General features: G+C 46.4%; 1 protein-coding gene across 2 annotated transcripts in view; it reads right to left on the bottom strand.

Moving 5' to 3' along the window:
• Positions 1 to 8,637: 8,637 nt before the first annotated feature.
• Positions 8,638 to 22,465, bottom strand: part of MPV17L2 (MPV17 mitochondrial inner membrane protein like 2) — a 64,185-nt gene continuing 50,357 nt past the window's right edge. For both annotated transcript variants that reach the window (XM_086946994.1, XM_086946995.1), the window contains exons 2-6: positions 15,471 to 15,730; positions 14,641 to 14,802; positions 14,409 to 14,485; positions 11,879 to 12,007; positions 8,638 to 10,485 (exon numbers count right to left, since the gene is read on the bottom strand). In XM_086946994.1, the coding sequence (XP_086803120.1) occupies positions 10,372 to 10,485; positions 11,879 to 12,007; positions 14,409 to 14,485; positions 14,641 to 14,802; positions 15,471 to 15,657 (669 nt within the window). In that variant the 5' untranslated portion in view covers positions 15,658 to 15,730 and the 3' untranslated portion in view covers positions 8,638 to 10,371. The remainder of the gene's footprint in view (positions 10,486 to 11,878; positions 12,008 to 14,408; positions 14,486 to 14,640; positions 14,803 to 15,470; positions 15,731 to 22,465) is intronic.

The following is a 22,465-nucleotide window of genomic DNA, read 5'->3' as shown; positions in this document are numbered from 1 at the left end:
CCAGAGGCAAGTGAAGCCCTGAGTTTACAAGTAAAGCTCTGCAGCCAGGTCTATAAATCACCAGGGCCCAAAGCACCATGAAATCAATGGCTGCCTCCAGATGCTGACCTCAGCTGCAATGCATCCCCACACACACATAACTATACACTCCATCGCCTAATTAGATAAGCGAAAAGGCTTTTCCGCTAATTCCTAATTAGGTGGAATCAATTAAGCGACTGTATCTGCACTAATATAGTGCATTATGCGTGCGTGGTATTGGAGCGGGCAGAAGCATTGGCGAGTCTGTAATCCAACAGAAGGTCGGACCGAGACGTTTGGAGCCATACGAATACGAGTTAGTAAAATTCCTATCTTGAACAACAGTAGAGGTGTATTCATGCATTGCAATGGGCCACCACCTAGAGAAATAACATTATTATTAGTATGGAAGTGAAATTTCCCAACTTCTAGGTACATGTTTAAGAAACACTGGCAAAGCTGTTCGGTCTTGCATAGATCACTAGCCATTTGTATTGTCAATACTTGTTTTTTGCAAGATTCGATTGTCAGGGGAGCTACCAAGCCATCGTCACTCCCACAAAACACTGCTTTAAGCAAAAATATTTTTGGGGGTATTATAAAGCACACATTGCCATTGTAATCCCTGGAACATAAGGGAACTACTTTGTGTGTGGGTGTGCTCCCTTTGAAAGGACAGAAAGCTGTAATTCACTGTGATGTTAGCCAATGGTTAAAGTGGGCTGACCCATTACCCCGTGTAGTACGCTGTAGTGCAGTGGTTCTTAACCTGGAGGCCGCGAAGCTTTGTCAGAGGGTCAGTGACTGCTTAGAAAATGTAATTATATTTAAAAAAAAGAGTATATAAATAAATAAGTACAATGTAAAATTAACATTTTTTACACGTTTTGAAAATTTGAAGGAATTTGTGGATACTACTAACTCCATTTGTAGCCTCCAATTTCAAAGTGATTTGTGGGAGCAGCGTAGATGCGTCAAACAGAATATAGTATGGGCGATGAGTGGTCTCAATTGAATATAGAGACTCTCAAACTTCCCATTAAAATGTTGATTCTTTTTTGTTTGTGAATTAAATAAAGGATTTAATCAATTGTGTATTTTGTTTGATGAATGCTTGTTTCTGTAATTTGTGTGTATTTTTTTTGTGGTTCAAATCATCAAGAATGCTTAGCTGTAGCTCCCGTCTTCCAAAAATGACTCAGTGGGCATTTTTCCGGATTCCAGGAAGGATTCAATGGGGATCCCCATGTTTCAGTAATAATTAAGTGGGGGTCCACAGAAGTCGAAAGGTTAAGAACTGCTGCTGTAGTGGGTGAATGAAAATGTGAAGATACAATAACAGACCTTTGGATGAAGAGGGCTGGGTGAAACTCTATAAGTATGTATGTAATACATATACTTTTAATAAAGTCTAAAGGTCTTGGATAACACAGACTAAAAAGTTCATTCTCTACTGTTTCACTGCTTAAAGTCCAGCCAAAGAAACACTGCTGGTGGCGACTAGAAGGGATTTAAAACCATGGTAACATTGATAGAAAATACAGTTGGAAATAAAACATTGTCGGTCAACATTTGCGGTACTTATGGTCTTGTTCAGCTGGAAGGAGTGGGGGATGTAGAGATGTTTTAGTTGGATTCTGGTGCTTTTGGGCTTAAAAATCAATGTTTGACAGTTTGCGAAGTTTAAAATCAAGGGGTTTTACAGCAATGAGCATCTTAGGTGACAGGACAGTGGCTAGATCCTGACATTTGTTAACCCCTTGCATGCTGATGACGGCCCCCAGCCGTCATGCACTACGGCGCTCGTGTGCCGATGACGGCTGGGGGCCGTCATAAACCCGCCCACTCGCGATTTTGCCGCACAGACGCAGAATCGCGGCCGCATGGAAGGGGTTAAAGGGAGAACAGAAGTATACCTTCTGAGCTTTCAGCTTTAGTTTCATAGATACAAGAGCTTTACAACAAACCAACTGTGTCAATTGATTATTAGATATATTTTTTAAGTATCCCTGCTTGTAGCATTGTGTTGTTTGGTTTCCTATTGGTCATTCTGTTCAGAATTCTTTAAGGGAGGAGGTGAAGGCCATGAGGCAGTTTGAGCAGTCCACCTTAGTATATAGTTGGGAATAATTTGCATATCATATTAAGCAGATTTCCTGTTTTGTATGAGCATTGCCTACTGAGAAATACAGGGTAGGGAGGGTGCAGTGTAAAACTTTAAAACGATTAAGGGGAAATTTCATATTTCCTATTTTGAGCATTTCAGTAACCCTTGCATCCTGATGGTGTGGAGAGATGTGTCAGAAGGAGCTGATCACTGTCATCAAGGCAGAAGAAGGCTGAGGAGATGTGTGAGGGTGCAGAGGCCCTGGTGCAAGTGTATATGAAGATTTAGTAGAGATGTGTTAGGGGGTCAAAGACCCTGGCATCTGGATGGCAGAGCAGAGATTTGTGCAAGGCATCAGGACATAAAGAGGAGCAGAGATGTCGTGGCACAGAGGTACTGACATCAGGACACTGAAGAGAGAGCGGTGTCAGGGGATAGAAACCCTACCTTCATTACAGGTACATCGACAATGGATGGCAGAAGTGAGTGAGGTGCCAGACCCTTGCATCGGACCAAAAAGACTGCGGAGACATCGCGTGTGAGGCACAGAGCTTGGCCTAGGATGTACATACAGGGCGACAGAAGAGGTGGAAGGTGGACTGACGTATATTTGTAGTCCTGGAGGTGATGCATTTGGTAGAGGTGAGCAGAACATGGTGTCTAGGACAAAGCTTAGGTAAGCTGGGCCCACACCGCAGTGCTGTAATTCAGATGGGCAACTAAAGCTACCTCTACTCATGTCATGCAGCAGTCTGTATTCAATATGATCCTAAAACAAAGTGCATTAATCACTGTTTCTGCACGTTTTGCACCGGTGTGCAAATCTGCTCATGGTTTACCCTTTTCTTGCTTCACGCGCGGTCGGTAACGAGTTGTCCAACTCGTTACCGACCACCGGAAGACAGACACACGCAGACTGTTGGCAGCACGCATCTTTTGTGCCCCACGAACCGTCCATCTAAGGAATTTACCTTGTATAACAGACGTGTTGCCATATTCTGGCCAGCATCCGCTCACAAATCACGATCGAGTGATTTCTAAACAATTATGCAGACCTACAATTTACTTCAGAAGACGCATCGTGATCGTTGACTCCCTCCCTCACTAGGGAACCCGGCTGGGTTTACCTGTGAGTAAATTTCCTTTACTTTTTTACTCACGGTTGGCACAATATACACCAGATCTTAGCGATTGACAAAGACATGTCCCTACTATCATAGGTCCTGATGAGACCCCATATTCTGAGCGGGTCGAAACGCTGTCGACACGATCGATGAAAGTGAACCAGTCACACAACACTTATTATTATATATAGTTGCTGCATTTAGTAATGGTCACTTTCAATGAGATGAAATTTGTGAAACCTTGTAAATACTGTCACTACATGTCATGTCACTCAACTGTTAGGTTCATATGACACTTGGGACACTTTGCACTGCAAACCTCTTTGTATTTATTGTTTTATACTGTGTGATTAATACAGATCTATATGTTAAGAAACCCTTGGTGTGTCTTGTCCTCTCTGTTTGACATCGATATAACTCTTGTATCGCAATTGCGCATTTGATATATAATTGTAAACCACATTACTATTCCACTGAGACCACGGTTTCCTTGTATCAATTAAAAAGATGGGCGGGGCTTCAACTCTGCCTCCGAGAGCTTCGGAATCTGTATTTATTCCAAGAAGCTCTCGAATGCAGAGAGTAGCGCATGCGCTGCTTTCGACAGCCGAGACCTAAAAAGGGATTCCAGTTAAATGAATATTGTAAAAGGTTTTATACTTTTGATGAAAAACCTGTATAGACTCGCTCATCCTTCACGGACTGAGTGGTCGCTCCCTGGGTCCCTGGCTGAAGCCCGGTATCGTAGCGCTGCTGTGCTGATATTTCGCCTGGAAAGCTACTTTTGCTTATAGCCTGCATATTCTGTGCTTTGCATACTGCTGTGTGGATATAGCGCTCTATCTCACCATTTTCTTAGCGCTGCTCTGCTGAACATCCGCTTTGTAAGCTACTTGCGTGTATAGCCTGCTGTGTGCTCTGTCTAGCGCTTTGTGGTATTAGCGCTCTAGCCCTCATTGTAGTACTTTCCTATTTCGTCTGCGCATTCACCTACAGCGCTCCGCTCGCTCTGCTCCTCCCCCCGCCTCCATTTTGGTGGTTTGTTGTCGTCCTCGTGTGCACGACCCGCCTCCCAGCTGAGCCGCCCTCCCACAAACTTTATCAGCGCTCCTCGTCCTGCAGAAGCTGTGACTCGCTCATCCTTCACGGACTGAGTGGTCGCTCCCTGGGTCCCTGGCTGAAGCCCGGTATCGTAGCGCTGCTGTGCTGATATTTCGCCTGGAAAGCTACTTTTGCTTATAGCCTGCATATTCTGTGCTTTGCATACTGCTGTGTGGATATAGCGCTCTATCTCACCATTTTCTTAGCGCTGCTCTGCTGAACATCCGCTTTGTAAGCTACTTGCGTGTATAGCCTGCTGTGTGCTCTGTCTAGCGCTTTGTGGTATTAGCGCTCTAGCCCTCATTGTAGTACTTTCCTATTTCGTCTGCGCATTCACCTACAGCGCTCCGCTCGCTCTGCTCCTCCCCCCGCCTCCATTTTGGTGGTTTGTTGTCGTCCTCGTGTGCACGACCCGCCTCCCAGCTGAGCCGCCCTCGCCCCTCCCCCTCCACTCTCCATATATGACAGGAGTTCCCGCGCGCAGCGTTCACGCGCAGCGTCCGCGCCCAACCCGCGCCGAAGGTGCGCCAAAGGTAAGCCCGTCTACGCCCGTCCGCGCCTGGACCGCGCCCAGCGCCAGACCCCCTGCCTCTCGCGCTGCCCAGCCCCCCCGCATTACCTACGATGCCACCACCCTCCTAGCCCTCAACCCAGGTCGCGCCCCCAACTGTGTCCAAGCCGCTCCTGGACGCACCCATGGACCTTTCTCCTGCTACTCCTGCAAATTCTACGGCACCGACAACATCTCCGCTACGACCACTCCACAGAATCCCGACCCTAACCACCTACAATGCATCCTTCTCAACACCCGCTCGGTCCACAGGCACGCCATTGACCTTTGGAACCTACTAGACACCATCTCTCCTGACGTCGCCTTCCTAACGGAAACATGGATGAACGCTTCCTCCGCCCCTGACATCGCCATCGCTATCCCTGACGACTATAAGATCACACGCAAGGACCGCACCAACCATACAGGAGGAGGAATCGCTATCGTCCATAAGAAATCCATCCGCATCTCTACCAGCTCCGACGCTAACCTCGCTAACTCCGAACACCTTCACTTCCAGATCCACATCGACCCCAAGACAACTCTTAGAGGCACCCTCCTCTACAGACCTCCAGGACCCCGCGCAAAATTCAGCGAAGACATCACGGACTTCATCACCCCACACGCGCTCCCCTCCAAAGACTACATCCTTCTGGGAGACCTCAACTTCCACCTTGAAAAGATCAACGACCGCAACACCGCCACCCTCCTGGACAACCTCGCCAACCTCGGACTTAAACAACTGGTCACTTCCCCCACCCACATCGCAGGTCACACACTCGACCCCATCTTCACCTCCAGCAACCATGTCTCCTTCAGCCACACTACGGATCTCCTCTGGACTGACCACAGCTGCGTTCACTTCACCTACAATAAGCCGAAACCCATCATCCACCTACAACCAACTCTACAAAGAAACTGGAACAAAATCACCACGGATCAGATCTCCACATCGCTCCTTCGAACCTCCCCTGCCCTCTCTTCTAACGCCAACGAAGCCGCCTCCAACCTCACCCTTTGGTTATCCAACACCGCCGACACCTTAGCACCACTGAAAAAACGTCAAAGCAAACCTGGCAGCAAAAAAGCCTCATGGTTCAACGATGATCTCAAGAAGTCCAAGAAACTGTGCCGCTCCCTTGAAAAGGCCTGGAAAAAAGACCCATCCACTAGCAACAAGGACGCCTTCAAAAGCGCCACCCGCACTCACCACCAACTGATCCGAAAAGCCAAGAAAACAGCATTCAAGGATCGACTTGACAACAACGCCCACAACAGCAAGGAACTTTTCAACATCGTCAAGGAATTTTCCAACCCCTCGGCCAACTCCAACGACATCACCCCCTCTCAAACCCTCTGCGACTCCCTAGCCTCTTTTTTCCACAACAAGATTGCTGACATCCACAACAGCTTTGACAACCAACCCGGAAGCCAACCCACCCTACCATCTGCTGACCATCTTCCCCCCGTAAACACCCTTAACGCCTGGAACCCAATCTCCACTGAGGACACCATCCGCCTGATGAATTCCATCCACTCTGGATCCCCCACAGACCCATGCCCTCACCACATCTTCAACAAAGCAGACTCCGTCATAGCTCCGCACCTCCGAGACGTCATCAACTGCTCCTTCAACTCCGCTACCTTCCCGGAAGACTGGAAACACGCTGAACTCACCGCCCTTCTGAAAAAACCCACAGCGGACCCCACCGAACTCAAAAACTACCGCCCCATCTCGCTTCTTCCATTCCCGGCCAAAGTCATCGAGAAAGCCGTCAACAACCAGCTCGCCGCCTTCCTCGAAGCCAACAAATCACTCCACCCCTCACAATCTGGCTTCCGAGCCAAACACAGCACTGAGACCGCCCTCATCGCAGCAACAGACGACATTCGAACTCTACTGGACAATGGAGACACAGTCGCCCTCATCCTCCTCGACCTCTCTGCAGCCTTCGACACAGTCTGCCACAGCACCCTTCTACATCGCCTCAATAACATAGGAATCCAAGGAAAAGCACTTGAATGGATCACCTCATTCCTCACCGGAAGAACCCAGAGAGTCCGCCTCCCACCATTCAAATCCGAGGCCTCTGAAATCATCTGCGGCGTACCTCAAGGATCCTCACTCAGCCCCACCCTCTTCAACGTATACATGAGCCCCCTCGCGGCCATCGCCCGCCAACACAACCTCAACATCATCTCTTACGCGGATGACACTCAACTGATCCTTTCTCTCACCAAGGACCCCAGCACCGCCAAAAATAACCTACACGAAGGAATGAAAGAAGTCGCCGAATGGATGAAACACAGCCGTCTGAAATTGAACTCAGACAAAACAGAAGTCCTCATCTTAGGTACATCCCCCTCTGCATGGGACGACTCCTGGTGGCCGGAAGCCCTCGGAAAAGCACCCATCCCGACAGACCACGCACGGAACCTTGGCATCATCCTGGATTCTTCGCTCTCAATGAACAGACAAGTCAGCGCCGTATCCTCTTCCTGCTTTAACATTCTTCGCATGCTCGGAAAAACATTTCGCTGGATCCCCTCCGAAACAAGGAAAACAGTCACCCACGCTCTAGTCACGAGCCGACTGGACTACGGAAACACCCTCTACGCAGGTACCACCGCTAAACTCCAGAAGAAACTACAACGAATCCAAAACGCCTCAGCCAGGATCATATTAGACATCCCGCGCAACGAACACATCTCTGGCCACCTGAAAGACCTCCACTGGCTACCCGTCAATAAGAGGATCACTTTCCGACTGCTTACCCACGCACACAAATCACTCTACGACATCGGACCAGATTGCCTCAACTCTCGACTGTCCTTCTACACCCCCTCCCGCCAACTTCGCTCTTCCAGCCAAGCCTTCGCCAATGTACCTCGCATCAACAAGACCACCATGGGAGGCAGATCCTTTTCATACCTGGCTGCCAAAACATGGAACTCACTCCCCGCTTACCTTCGCCTCACCCAGAATCACGTAGCGTTCAGAAAGCAGCTTAAAACGTGGATATTTGACAAATAATCCTCCCCCCCTTCCTAAGCGCCTTGAAACCCTCTGGGTATGTAGTGCGCTATACAAATTTTATGACTTGACTTGACTTGACTTTCTGGCATCAGAGAAAGCATTTTAAGTGCAGTAATGTAAGAGGATGCAGAAAGGGAAGACCACAGTTAAACAGGAATGCTTTTTTCCCTAATCAAATTCAGGAAACCAGACGAGAAAAAGAACTTCATAACACCCGCCCCCCAACATACCACAGTGCTCACTTTCCCATCCTTCAGCATCTTCACTTTGTTCCCAACTTGAAGAAACTAAAGATACACGCATAAGGCAATCTGTACAGTAGTTTTTCTGTGAACTTGTTTTCAGTCAGCTCCACAAACACCCCAAAGCCCACACAAATCAACTCTAGTAGATGAACCACTTCATATTCCTCCAAGCAGTTATTTTGCAGTGATCACAAAAACAACTTTAGGCAATCCACCAAGGGAGCGCATATTCCAAAGGCGTTGACCGGAGCTTCTGGGCCTGAAGTCGACCAACATAAGCCACTGCTGCAGTCAAGTGCAAGAGGTTGGTGTTGAATTTGCATACTTCACAGACAAACAATACAACTCAGAACTCAATAATTATCAGTCTGTTTTTGTTAAGTTGCAAAACAGCAGTTTCAAATAAGACGAAACAAAATGGACAACCCCATGCACAGTGAAAATGCGTAATGGATGATAAATTAACTTTTATTAGAAATATTTTTCTCTGCTGCATAACTCCCACAGGGATTTTCAGTTTTATTTTACACAACACAGTAACACATCAAGTGAGAAAGACAAAATCTAAGATAGTGTGCACATTACAGCAAGGCACATTAATAAATCCCTGCACGCTGGATTCAAATTTACATCAAGAAATTGAGAAAAATCTGCTAAGCCGAAGAATGAGCTGCAGTCAAAATTGGATTGGTCCAGCAATTTTTAAGGATATGTAATTTTTGCCCTTTTAGTTTTAACCGTGCACAATACTTGGGCGCATCCCCATTACTAGTTAGTGTTCCCATAACTGCGCTAGGATAATTTAATTCCATCAATATCAAAAGACGATTAAAAATGCTTTGTACAATAGCTGGTAAAGTGCTCCTTGCCAACAGGGCTATTCAGTGGGTGAAATCTTTTGAGATAGCGGGTACTGCAGCTTGCAGCCGCTATTCCATCTTTGCGGACTACATGTGGACAGTATAACTTTGATAAGATGGCGCAGTACAAGGCCGGACCAGAAGAAACACTGAAGATGTAACTCTTGTTCATTCTATGCCTTTCTGGTACGGTTCAAGTCAATACCAGAAGCATTTTTCCATTTTATGTAACTGGACGGTTCAAGGTCTAGCTGCAAAGCATTAATATGGGAGCATACAGCACTTTGGTCTCAATAATTTGCTTGCAATTTTGTTATTGCTCATCTAAAGAAAAAACAACAAGGAGCTCAGTGTGACTGTATTTGTCGGAATGTGAGAGGAAAGACGGTACCAGTGAAAAGAGGCTATATTCCATCCAGTGTTTCTTCTGCCTTCCACTTACAGCATGAAAAGAAATTCAATCTCTGAAATTTCACCAGTTTCCAGTGCCTCCCTTTTAAGATACAAAATTCCTGGTGAAACAAGGGATAGAATCAACCATGCCTAAGTCACTCACACATCAACAGTGAACACGTTAACTAAGTCCGAAGACGAAGCGGATAAGGTAGTGCATCATGTTTCAGCGGTATCTGTGTAACACCTTCTAAAGCCCACAAGGACAAATGGACTTAAACAGTTCTGCCAATGAACAATAAGGAACTTTAACAAAAACACTGAGCATTTGGCAGTGATATGCCCTGCGGTGTGGGACCAGCTATACCCTTCACACCTATCGAGGGGATAAATCACTTTTTTGAGTGCAAATAATAGTTTCTAAGTGAAACACAATGACCCAGCATTACTGAGCTTGAATAAAATGACATTAAAAAAGGAAGGCAATAAGAATGTTGACACATGCAATGGCTGAGTAGATCACTGCTGACAATCATTTCAGGATCTCTAAAGCTCTCGGATGTGCTTTTTGGTTTTGGACAAATGTCCAATCTAGAGGCAGGTTCCAAAAAGCCTCATCCAATGGAGCTCTGCGATTGCGGGGAATACTTTATGAAGGATTCTGGCTGCTTGAAATCTCTTCACGACTTTCTTATAAGCATCAGAGTCAGGGGCCCTGATGACCCAGAAACAAAGGCAGGATTTAGCTTTCAGCATACCTTTATTTCTCCTTGGGTTTTTATTTACCGGGCGCTGTTATTTCAGTACGTTCTTCTCAAAACACAAAAGAGTTTTGTAAGCAACAGTATATGAGAAGTCTGATTGGTCGAGGTCTCTTCAGCAGTGTCTGTTTCTCATGTAGTACAGCGTATGATTTGGTTCCCTTTTAATGGATCACACTTTTTCATCAAGTGCTTGTGGTACGGAGGGTGGGGAAGGGACTGTGTTTTCTTCAGGAGCAATTTGATTTTGGAGGTCTGTACCCAAGTCCTCTGGCTTAGTCTTGGTCTGAAACCAAAGGAGAAAAGAGAAAGAAATCGCTTTCAGTAAAAACTTTGCTTTACGCCCAGCTACAAAAAGACCTGCTCTGAGAGAACAGAGTTTGCTTGCTCATCTTTTTTTAATTATTATTATTTAGGCCAGATTAATATTATTGAAACTTCAAAACATCACATGACATACGTCTCATCTGAAATGTATTGTTAGGAGCACAAAAATGTTTTGTTCACTGGAGGACAAAAAGAGGCATTGCTGTTTGGAAGTGCATCCAGAGCATGTATATTAGCACCATAAAGAAACTTTTGTGTATTAAAACTCCACCACTACCTTTACTCATCATGTGATGGCACTGAAACATCTCTAACCCTGAAGGTCCCAAAAGATAGTCCTGCACTGACCGCGCTCCACCTATATGTGTCTTACAGTCAGTGCTCCTCCTGCCAGCCTCTTTGGCTGTGCACCTTGACTGTAATACGGCATGGACGCAAAGGCAAAATAATCCCTCGTTAGCATGAAGCCACTTCTCCGTGCAAGCGAGGGCAGACCTTCATGTGATTGCACCGGTGCTGATTTAGCACCTACGTGATTCACTTACAGAAGGGCCCCTGAAGCATTTGCATCCCCTTCGGAAACAAAAAGTGGGTGCACGTGCCTATTGCAAACTGGTTTCTAGAACATTATATAATACAGTCCTAGGTGCTTAACGGGCAGACCCACTACATATTAATTACAGGGTGAACCCTTAAGAGATGTCAGAGAAGTGTGCTCAATATCAGAGGTGCATTACAAGGTTACAACATGCATATTCCTAGTTATATCTACACTACTCGTTCAAGGACAATGCATGCACTGCTCCACCAAATATGAATGCTTACCACAAAGAAAGACATATTACGTAAATGGGATAAAGGCTGTGCCCGGCAGAGAAGGTATGGAAATTAGCAGGCGCTTCTTTTAGTATCCTCCTATGCAATGGTTAGCCATCATGATATCACCAAGATGCATTGTGCTAGGAATGTTATCCAATATTTCCAGATTGAGAAAAATGGAATATCTGACATTTGCACAATCGCCGATGCGTCCACTCAGTCTCTTACCATTTGAGCTTGAGAATAAACGAGTTGGGCAATGAAAACACCGGACACTTCAGCATTAAGAGCCAATTTGGGCTGTAGCTCAAGTCACATAAATGGCCAATATAAATCAATAAAAAATCTAAGTATGCTATCGTTTTGAAAATGTTCCACACTTCCAGCTCAAGCATTGCATGGTTGTGGAGCGCCAGCAATGGCAGGGAAGAGTTCCAGGATGGGAGTCAATGGCAACCTGTTCCTGGCAGGGTCTACAACAACAATAACTGGAATAAGAGCACCTTGCATCACAGAGAAGCTTCTTCACTTACCCTGTGTTTTATGTAAGACAGGTACGTGTCCCATCCCAGAGTGATCACATTCACGTAGATGACACGATACTTCGGAGCCAGGAAGTAGAAATTAATCATCTGAGCAGGTGGCCAAACACACCAGTCCGCCTACAGAGAAGAATAAGATGCTAAACATAACAATCCATTTCACAACGCAAAATAGACACTATTAATTCTGATAACTCAAAGATCACAGAAAACAAATGAATACCATTCTACAGTGATTGTGCAGAGAGGTTTGGCCACAGTAAATTAAATGATCTACAAAACCCCAAAAACATAGACCCTTTAGGTCTGTCCTCAATCATGCAGTCCCAGACCAAGACAACTAGACCTTGAATATCTTGAGGTACTGCAAAATAACCCATTTTAGAAATTCTGCTCAATAACAACAAGGGCTCCCACTTTTAGGATACTAATTTTTTAAGCATTTCTGTCTGTAATTCTCCATGTTTCTTTTTTGCACTTTTTATTTGAATTAACACCTCCACCTCCTGCTGAGTCAGCCATCTTAGCCTGCTTGTTCCAGACTGATCCAGTGACACACCAGGATCTACTATGCAGGTAGCAGCGCGCCCACATCAGTAGGGCGCTGGACACCTAGCTTGCCACTTGCCTGTGGTCTCCAGTTCCTGCTTGTTCCAGACTAATCCAGTGACACTGCAGCTGCCCGGGTTTTCACGCTGGGGTCTTTCCAACCAGGTTTTTCTGACATACCTTTCTTCCCACCAACAAAAACCCTGGCCACCTCAGGACCTACATAAGGCAGGCTGAGGTGCAACCGCACAGCGGGTGCACCATTGGCATGCCTTAGGTACGCCAAAAGCAAGCCCGTCCATCCACACCCAGTGCCATGAACCCTGGCTCTCCAGCCCCCCAAAGATACACCATCACGGAGCTCTACACCCTCTACAGCGAAAGCCGCAACAAACACTGCCATTGCGCCAACCCATACTTCACAGTAGGACCTTTCACCTGCACCCACTGCCACTCACACACAACAGCCCACAGACCAGCCCTACCCCGAACCCACCACAGACATTACCTGAACCAAGACACCCACTTGCATGTGCCCTTCGCTACACACGCTCACTATGCAGGCATTCCACTGAATAATGGGACCTCATCGCCACCCTCACAACCGACATAGACTTCCTCACTGAGACTTGGCTCAAACCCACATCCGCCCCAGACATTGCCACAGTGATCCCAGAGAGATATAAAACCACTCACCATGACCACACCAACAAGCCGGGAGGAGGAATAGCCATCATCCACAAACAGACCATACAGTGTACCATCACCACCACCACAGACAATTCCAACCCCCTTCCCCCAGAACATCTCAACTTCAAGCTCCACGAGACAACCATCAGAGGCACCCTTGCATACTGACCCCCAGCCCCACACTCCAGCAACACCATCACCATCGCAGACTTTATAGCGCCCTCAGCCTTAGACTACAAAGACAACATCTTCCTCTGCGACCTAGATTTCCACAGATGACCCAAACAACAAAAACACCACACACCTCCACAACAGTATGAGCAGTCTTGGATTGACCCAGATTGTCCACAATCCTACACACACCGGACCACATTTTCACCTCCAGAAACTGTGTCAAATATAGCAATGTCACAGAACTCACATGGACCTATCACTCCATCGTCAACTTCAGCATCTCTAGCCTCGCTCCACCACCCCCAAGATGACCAATGTCCCCCACTAGAGGTGAAACAAAATCTCAGAGACCAGCTGGGTGAATGCCCTCAACACCTCCAACACTGCGACTGCCACCAATCTCGAACAGGGAGTGAAAAACTTCAACACCTGGATCACCAATTGCGCAGACAACATTGTTCCCATCAAGAGCAACATTTAGAAAAAAAAGCCTCCAAAAAGGTTAGCTGGTACACCCAAGAACTCAGAGCAGTGAAATGAGTTAGCAAACAGTTAGAGAGGAGATGACGCACCTGCAAGGACAACAAAGAATACAGCCCTAGTCGCATGCATCGAAACCAGCACCAACACCACCAAGGAACTTTTCGACATCATTAAGGAATCCTCCAACCCAGCTGCCTCTGAAAACATCAACCCCTCACAGAACTGTGCGACGTCGTCGCCACCATATACAGAAACTTCGAACTCCAACCCACACCTACGGACTTCCTCAACAGATACGCCGCGTTCGTAACCGACACGAACCACACACTGACCACCTGGAACATCTTTTTCACCCAGGACACCACCAGCACCATGAAATCCATCCACTCTGTAGCTCCCACAGACCCATTCCCACACCACATCTTCAACCTCGGAAGCCAAAGGATCGGCCAGGAACTTACCACAGCAACATTTCCTGACACCTGGAAATATGCTGAAGTCAGACCACTACTCAAAAAAACCTCTGCCTACCCCAGTGAACACAAGAACTACCGGCTAATCTCCCTGCCCCCACACCACAACTTCCTACAAAGTAATCAAGTAAACATAGAATATTTGTCTTTACCTTGTAAAATTCCCAGAATTTTTCCTTGAATTCCTGGGTGCTTTCTTGCAAGGTTTGGCCCTCCATTGATCCAATCCCTAATATTAAAATAATTGATAACATTATTACTTTTATTCATTAATAGGCTTCTTACAAAGGAGGGTAATAAAGCAGGGAGGGATGCTATTCACATGAAGGCCACTGTGAATGAGGGGCCTATTATGTGTATAAATGAAATGTTATTAAATCTTACCTAAGAAATACCATGCTCCCAAAAAGGGTGAACATATGAGCTGATCAACCAGCACCTTCTTTGCAACTAGTTTAATTCCTTTCCCTGGAAAGGATCGATCCAACCACAGGTACCAAAAATGCATTAACGGCCCCATACTGCAACCGATTGCAAACATTCTTCCTGCAGGAGTGGAAAAAAAAAATTCCATGCGTTATGGCATGTAGCCGTTCTTCTAAGGAATCACAAATTTAGACCTTAAAATGCTAAATACATACAGAATGGAAATTGCAATAAGAAACCAAATGTTCTTCTATAATGTAAGAGAAGTGAATTTGCCTGCCTGCATGCTATCCTTCAGTGCCTTCCCCTCATATGTGAGCAATGGTCATTAAAAATGTATTCTGGCTTTAATATAATTTGTTAGAAAATAGAGGGTTGGAGATGCTTATTTATGTATTTTTTTGGTACACACAAGTTTTCGGTTGATATCCGCCAGTATACCTATTTTTGAAAACACAAATATTGAGTAAACATGAAATTGGGATTTTTTTTGTTTTAGTTTGGGCTAATACAGTTACAACATAACTTTGCATTAGCCACTGTTGGTTTTGTTTTGTAACTAGCTTTTCACTTCCATTTAAAGATGGGTATGTTAAGTATTTTGCAGACCCACATGGAAGTACGACAGAGAAGATTCCAGCACGGTGTTCTTAAGAAGGCATGGGGGAAGCTTAAGAACGCCATCAGCTTGAAAGTACAATGTTAAAGCAAAAACACAGGCTCCATTATGAATAATTTTATGGAATTAAATGAACTTTGGCCAAGTAAAAGAGAAATATTCCCGTTACCTGTTCGTGTCCAGTTTCGCTTCTGTTCAGAGTTCTTCCGAAGTTCACGAGTTTGCTGAATGATATCTCCAGTGGCCAAGAACGCCCCACAGCTTACTGTGTTGGTTACTATGAGTAATCTTCCTTTAAAGAAAGGCTTCCAGAGTACTGACAAACGTGCAAAGAAGAGCTTACCCTGGGGAAGCATTGCTCCCAGAATTTAATGTCGTCAAATGACGAAACCACATTGACCAGGAAAAGAAGCCAATGTTCCTTGTACCCTGCAATGAAGAAAAAAAAAGAGAAAGAACAAAGTTAACAATCAAGACATTAACTTACTTAACAGGGCGCACAAGGTGTTCAAAAATGACATTAATTTAAATTTTAAATTAGCAATATCCTGTATACAATTTTTCTTAAATCAAATCTTAAACTACTTTTTAGGAAATACCAGTTTTGCCTGTGTTAAATACTGCAGCGTTTGAGGTGATTTGCAAACAAAAAGAAGTGCCAGGGCCTTCATCCGGAGGCCACTGCAGCTTGCATCACCCATAGCCCCTGCCAACCCCGCCAGTGACAGTACCAACGAAGCTATGAGAATTGCACTGTATGGCATTCTGAAGGAACTGACCACAACTTCTTTCAAATATTTTGTTGGGTGCAAGGTTCATGAAGAAGTTCAAGCTATTAACCATGACTGTCATGCCACATAGCCACACAAAGGGCATACATAAAATGCATGTGTTTCACTGGACAGACAATGCGCAGGAGACTGTGAATTTACAGTGCTGGTAAGCGGAAGTCTGTATGTCTCATGAAACGGTGTTGTCAACAGTAGGAATGAAAAGATAGGCAGGAAAGAACAATGAACCATGTCCAGCCATTATAGCTTTATAAAAACACACACATGCACACAACAGCAAAGGGGTGTGGTAGTGCACCCAACACATAGCCTCCACAAACAACTGGAGGTGCAGGTGGACAGAAAACGCAAATCTGATGGGCGAGGCAGTGCAGGGCGCCAACGATGACGGGGTTGGGGGCGTGGGTGGTAAACAAGAGCCACCCAGCAGCATGTGACTGGGTGGGCATCCCTTGAAGAGGTGGCTGTGATGAGCAGTCATCACTGCATGGAGGTCTACCACTTCAGGTAAACAAGGGAGCTCAGAAGACCGGATTCTATGGAGAGCATCCCTAAATTAAGTAGAGGGCACTGTCGGCTGGACCACCACTCTAGTGGGTCAAAATTAGTAACAGGGTGCAGACAAGTTAGTAACGGTAAGTGGATGGGCTGCACTACCAAAGGGTGGCCAGTGGGAGTGACGAAATACAGGGAAGAAACCCATGGAAGGAGATTAAAAACACAGAAAATATGGTTTGGATCGGAGGGTCACACCTGGTAGAGAGTATGAGGCAAAGTGGTGTTTATTTCCATCATGCAGTGAAAAATTCTAAATAATAAAAAGTCAATATGCCCACACCTGCCATGGAGCAAAAAGTAAAGCAAAAATCAGCATGTGGCGCGGGTGAGACCCCCGACAAACCTGGGACATTAAAGCTACCCATTGTAGAGGCGGGAAGGTCACATCTGCCAGGGCACAGGGAAGAGAAACCTTTAAGGAAGCGAGATGGTGGAGCGAAAATGCCACCGCTAGCAAGAGGCAAGAATCTGATAGCACAGAACCACCCCTGAGAGTAGAAGGGCGATTCTTGACACAGGTGGGATATGACAGACATCCACAGAAGAAACAGAAAACCTACAGCTCGTGGGGAGGAGAAGGGAAAGCGACTTCTGGCAGGGTGGAAGTATGCAAAGTGTACCATGGCGCAGTAAGGTGTGGAACACGGGAGGCACATGCTTTTTACAGTAGGTGGATGTTAGACCTGGCATTTTTGGCATGCTTTCCCCCTATCTTTTTGCCTCTACCTCCAGTATTTTTTTTTAAACCTTTATTTCTTTTATGCGCGATACACAGCGTCTGCCTACAAACCATCGGGCCGGCTGCTATGACAGTCAGCAATATAACGGTGCACATCGGAGCTTCCAACTTGTATGCAGGTTAACCAATTCTCAGTGTATCTGTGCGCACAACGCAGAATCAAAAAAAGGATGGAATAGGTTTCATTTTAAAATTTTGATGAATGAACGTACAACAAACAAACCACACAAACACATGGCAAAAGGCAATTGCAGGGACTCTAGAGGAGAGGGCAAGGATCCAATTTTCATACAATAATGAGACATATGGCTAGGGTTGAAGGGTGGCGAGCAGCTCGATAAATGCAGATTATGACAGACAAACGTCCAGAATGTCAACTAAGGGGACAGTGAAACATGTTATGTTATGTTATGTTATGTTAGAGGTGTTTTTATAGCGCACGGCTGCCCCAGCCAAGGGGCGTCCCGGCGCTAGCTGCCCATGTCCAGGGGACAGCGAGCTGGAATTATGGGAGGTCCAGAAGTGTACATAACATAACTAGTTTAAAAGGTGGGTTTTTATGGCTTTACGAAATGATAAAAGGTCGTTCATTGCGCGGATTTGAGCTGGAAGTCCATTCCAAAGTTTGGCAGCTAAGTATCCAAATGAGCGGCCGCCCATTCTGCTTAACTTGATGCGGGGGATAATGACCAAGTTCTGACCTTCTGACCGAAGGGAGCGCCGAGGGACGTAGGGTGAGAGCAGTGGACATAACATTGGTGGGGAAGAGAGTTTCAGAATTTTAAAAGCAAGACAAAGAGCTTTAAAATGAATCCTCTTTTCAACAGGTAGCCAGTGTAGGTTCCTGAGGGTAGAGGAAACCGCTTTGTGCCGGGGTAGGCCTGTAAGAGCTCTTGCAGCGGCGTTTTGGAATCTTTGTAGTCTCACTTTCTCGGCTACGTTAGTTCCCAGCAGTAGTGAGCTAGCGTAGTCCAGCCGTGATAAAATAGCCGACTGTATTATCACTTGGCAGGTTTGGTGGTCGAAGAATTTTAGAATGGGCCGAAGGTTTCGAAGGATCCCGAAACATGTGGCAGCAACTTTTTTTGTGTGGTGGGTAAAGTTCAAAGCAGAGTCCACCCAGACTCCTAGGTTTTTTACCACATTCTTGGGGACAGGCGGTTGGTCTAGGGTTTCAGGCCACCAATTATTGCCCCAGGCTGTTGTGTCTTTGCTTAGAAGCAGAACCTCCGTTTTGCCGGTGTTTAATTGGAGGTAGTTTACTGATATCCAGCTGGTGATGTCACTGAGGGTTTGTCTGAAGTTCATGGCACTCAGGGCATTATCGTCTTTTAGAGACACCACCAGCTGGGTGTCGTCAGCGTAGGACACCAATGTGAGTCCATGTTTCCTAGCTACCTCTGCCAGTGGGAGGACATAAACATTGAACAGGGTCGGGCTAAGAGCCGACCCTTGAGGAACTCCTTGTTCAACGGGACATTCCTTCGAAATGAAGGGTGGGGTGGAGACCCTGAAGGATCTGTCGGCAAGGAAAGCCTTAAACCAGTTAAGGGCCTGGTCAACAACTCCTACTTCCTCAAGTCTGGACAGCAGTACCTTGTGTGAAACTGTATCGAAGGCAGCACTGAGATCTAAAAGAATCAGTGCTGCCTTTCCTCCTGCGTCCAGTATGGTCCGAAGATGTTCAATGACGCTTAGGAGTGCAGTCTCGGTACTGTGCCCAGCTCGGAATCCATGTTGAGACCTGTCTAGAATGGAATTAGACACTAGGAAGTTGGTCAGGATGGAATTGACATGGGCTTCTGCCACCTTGGCAGGCCAGGGGAGCAGGGAAATGGGCCTGAAATTCTCCGGGAGGCTGGGGTCAAGTGAGGGTTTTTTTATAATAGGTGAGACCCATGCTTGTTTCCAGGTGGTGGGGATGTTGGCCGTAAGGAAGGACGAGTTGGTAATGTCTCTGAGTGGGCCCAGAACGAGCTCACCGGCTTCTCTGAAGAGTTCAGGTTTTAAAGGATCGGCGGGAGAGCCGGATTTAATTTTGGCACAGATTTTCAGATAGTTGTCATGGCCAATGAGTGGAATAACGGAAAGTTTAGGTCCATGAGAGTCGGCTATGGGTAAATGATGGGGCACTGTTGTGAACGTATTGTAGATTTTTTTAAATTTTGTCCATAAAGAAGGTGGCCAGGTTTTCGCAGAGGTCAGGGGAGGTATTGGGGTCTTTTACAGTTTTTTTAGCACTGAGTTCTTTCAGAATGCGAAAGATAGTTTTAGAGGAGTTGTGGCTGTTCTGAATTTCCGATGCATAGTATGCCGCCCTAGTCCTACATATATTACGATGATAGCTTTTTTGAAGCTGAGAATATATGCTTTTTAACGTGGGGTCATAGTCCTTTCTCCATTTGCGTTCTGCTTTTTTTAGCTCTTTTCTAAGCAAAGTGAGCTCATTATTAAACCAGGGGCTAGATTCATGAGTTCGTGGTTTAGTTAGTTTAGCTGGAATTAATGAGTCTAGAGCTTTTGTTATCCGGTTACAGAGACAATCATAGTCTAGGTGTGGATCGTCGCTGGAGATGGAGGGGTCTGCAGTAAGGAGGGTGTGAAGATCTTCCATGCGAAGTTTTTTCCATGGTCTTTTCAAGACCTGGTGGGTGGGGTTGATGAAAAGGTCACTATTAGCGGGTAAGTCCATGGTTACTAGGTAGTGATCTGTCCAGGTCATGGGGATGGGAGAGTGGACTTTCAAGTTATCCAAGTTAGAGAAAACTGGGTCGAGAAGGTGCAGACCGCTGTGTGTGGGGCCCCTCACGAGTTGGTAGAGCTGTAAGGCAGCGAGGTAAGCAATCAGGGAGTTGATCTTATTGTCTGTAGTAGAGTCAAAATGGATGTTTAGGTCTCCAATGATGGAGAAATTGGCGGTTTTAATGACTAAGGAACAGACATTCTCCAGGAGAGACTTTATAAAGTTAGCGTCCGCGCCCGGGGGTCTGTAGATCAGAAGACCCGTAAGAGTGAGTTGGGGGTCAACTTTAATGTGAAACCGAGCACTTTCGCAGTCCTCTATCACTAAGTTAGTGAAGGTGCAGGTAAGATGGCTTTTAGCAATCATCGCTATCCCACCTCCTCTGGAATGTCTATTTAAGGTGTACGCGGTGTATCCCTTAGGGGTTGCTAAGTTTATGATGGAGTCCATATCATCCTTCAACCAAGTTTCTGTAACAAATAGAACGTCACAGGTTTGGTTGGATAGCAACTCGAAGATTTCTAGATGGTGTTTTGGAAGGGACCTGACATTCAAAAGACCTAGTCTAAGGGTTGAAGAGGGGGTTTTGATGCAAGACGGTGAAAGTGAAAGTATAGGCGCGTGGAAACCACAAGGGCACACGTCTAGGGTGTAGTCCAGTGGGGGGCATTCCATTGGGACCAAATCCTGCCTCATTTCTTAGATCGGCCCGAGCCACATAGACCGTCTTTTCCCTGAACAGACACCAGTCCATGTTCTCCTTGCAAGCAGTTATCGTGGGTGGCCTATGGGAACCCCAGAGTTGTGCAATATCCCTCTTGGCAACCATGTTACCAAGAGTCGTCCAAAAAGTCTGAGCCGAAGTATAATCCGTCGGTTCCCAAACATTAAGAAGGCATCGTCGGGCCTCAGACAATAGAGAGACCCTGGTGACCCTTTCCATAGTCGCATGCACTCTAGACCAGAAGGCAGACACCTCAGGACACTCCCAAATGATATGCAAGAAGGTACCACTCATACCACAACCGGGAGTTAGGGGAGGAAACGGCCATTTGCCAATCCTCGTCATAGAGTTCCAAGCCGTCAGCGGTCCACGAAGCCTTGAGTCGCACAAGAAGATCAGCCCTGTTATTGATCAGTTTTTTGTAAATCAGGGATATAGTACTGTCCGGCACATGGCCATCGAGAATACGATCCTCTAGTGGCGAGGACTGGGGATTCTCCGTCCCCGGGGGGAAAACGGAGGTCAAGGCATGCCGCACTTGAAGGTACCTAAAGTGCTCCCTGTCACCAAGCTCATATTCTACTTTAAGAGCCTCAATAGTCTTAACATTACCTTTGGACCAGAGATCCTCCACCTTGCTAATACCAATCGTATCCCATTTATCGAATCCTTTCGTTCTCCACAAATTGCCCAATCTATCAGAATCATATAACGGCGTCATTCGTGTCAACCTGTCGCTCCATCCCATAGCAGCACTCGCGTCACGCCACACTCGTACAGCACTTTTCGTAGGACCAGTCAGGGCGCAAAATGGCTCCTTAGAATACAGTGCCCTGTTAAAGTTCCCACCCGGCAGGAGAAGTTTGTCCATCGCAAAAGCGGGAGCAGGACCATGGGTGTAGGTTACATGATTAACCGCGCACAACTGCGAGGCTCAGTAGTAGTGCCTGATATCGGGGAGGGCAATGCCACCGTCGTACCACGGCAAAGTGAGTTTGGGTAAGGAGATACGAGCCCGCCGGTCCCAAATCAATTGTCTCTGAAGGCTCTCTACCTCACGAAAATACCCGGAGGGTATGGGATCAAAAAAATTTTGAAGTGCATACAGGAACCTAGGGAGCGACATAATCTTAAGAAGAGTCGCACGCCCCAATGGGGATAGGGGCAAGCGACGCCATCGCAAGACATCAAGTTTAAGTCGCCGGAGAGGAGCATGCAGATTACGGTCATAACGGACGGTGGAATCCAAGGAGACATGAATCCTCAGGTACTTAAAACCAGTTTCGACCACCTGAATCGGGAATCTACGAGGCAAAAGAGGGAGATCCCCAGCCAGAACATAAACACAGGATTTGGTCCAGTTAATAACGAGACCCGAGTTCTTTCCGAAGGAGGTGAGGACATCAAAAAGCACATTAAGAGACTTCCGGGGTGAGGTGAGATAAAGAAGAATGTCATCTGCAAACAGCGAGACACGATCTTCAAAATCTGGGGCCCACTGGATGCCCCTGATCGAGGGCTCCCAGCGAAGCCACTCGGCTAACGGCTCCAGTGCGAGGGCAAAAAGCAATGGAGACAGCGGACAACCCTGTCGGGTGCCACGCCCAAG

This window comes from Lissotriton vulgaris, chromosome 12, assembly GCF_964263255.1.
Source record: "Lissotriton vulgaris chromosome 12, aLisVul1.2, whole genome shotgun sequence".
NCBI lineage: Eukaryota > Metazoa > Chordata > Amphibia > Caudata > Salamandridae > Lissotriton > Lissotriton vulgaris.
This window is presented reverse-complemented; position numbering and strand designations above follow the sequence as displayed.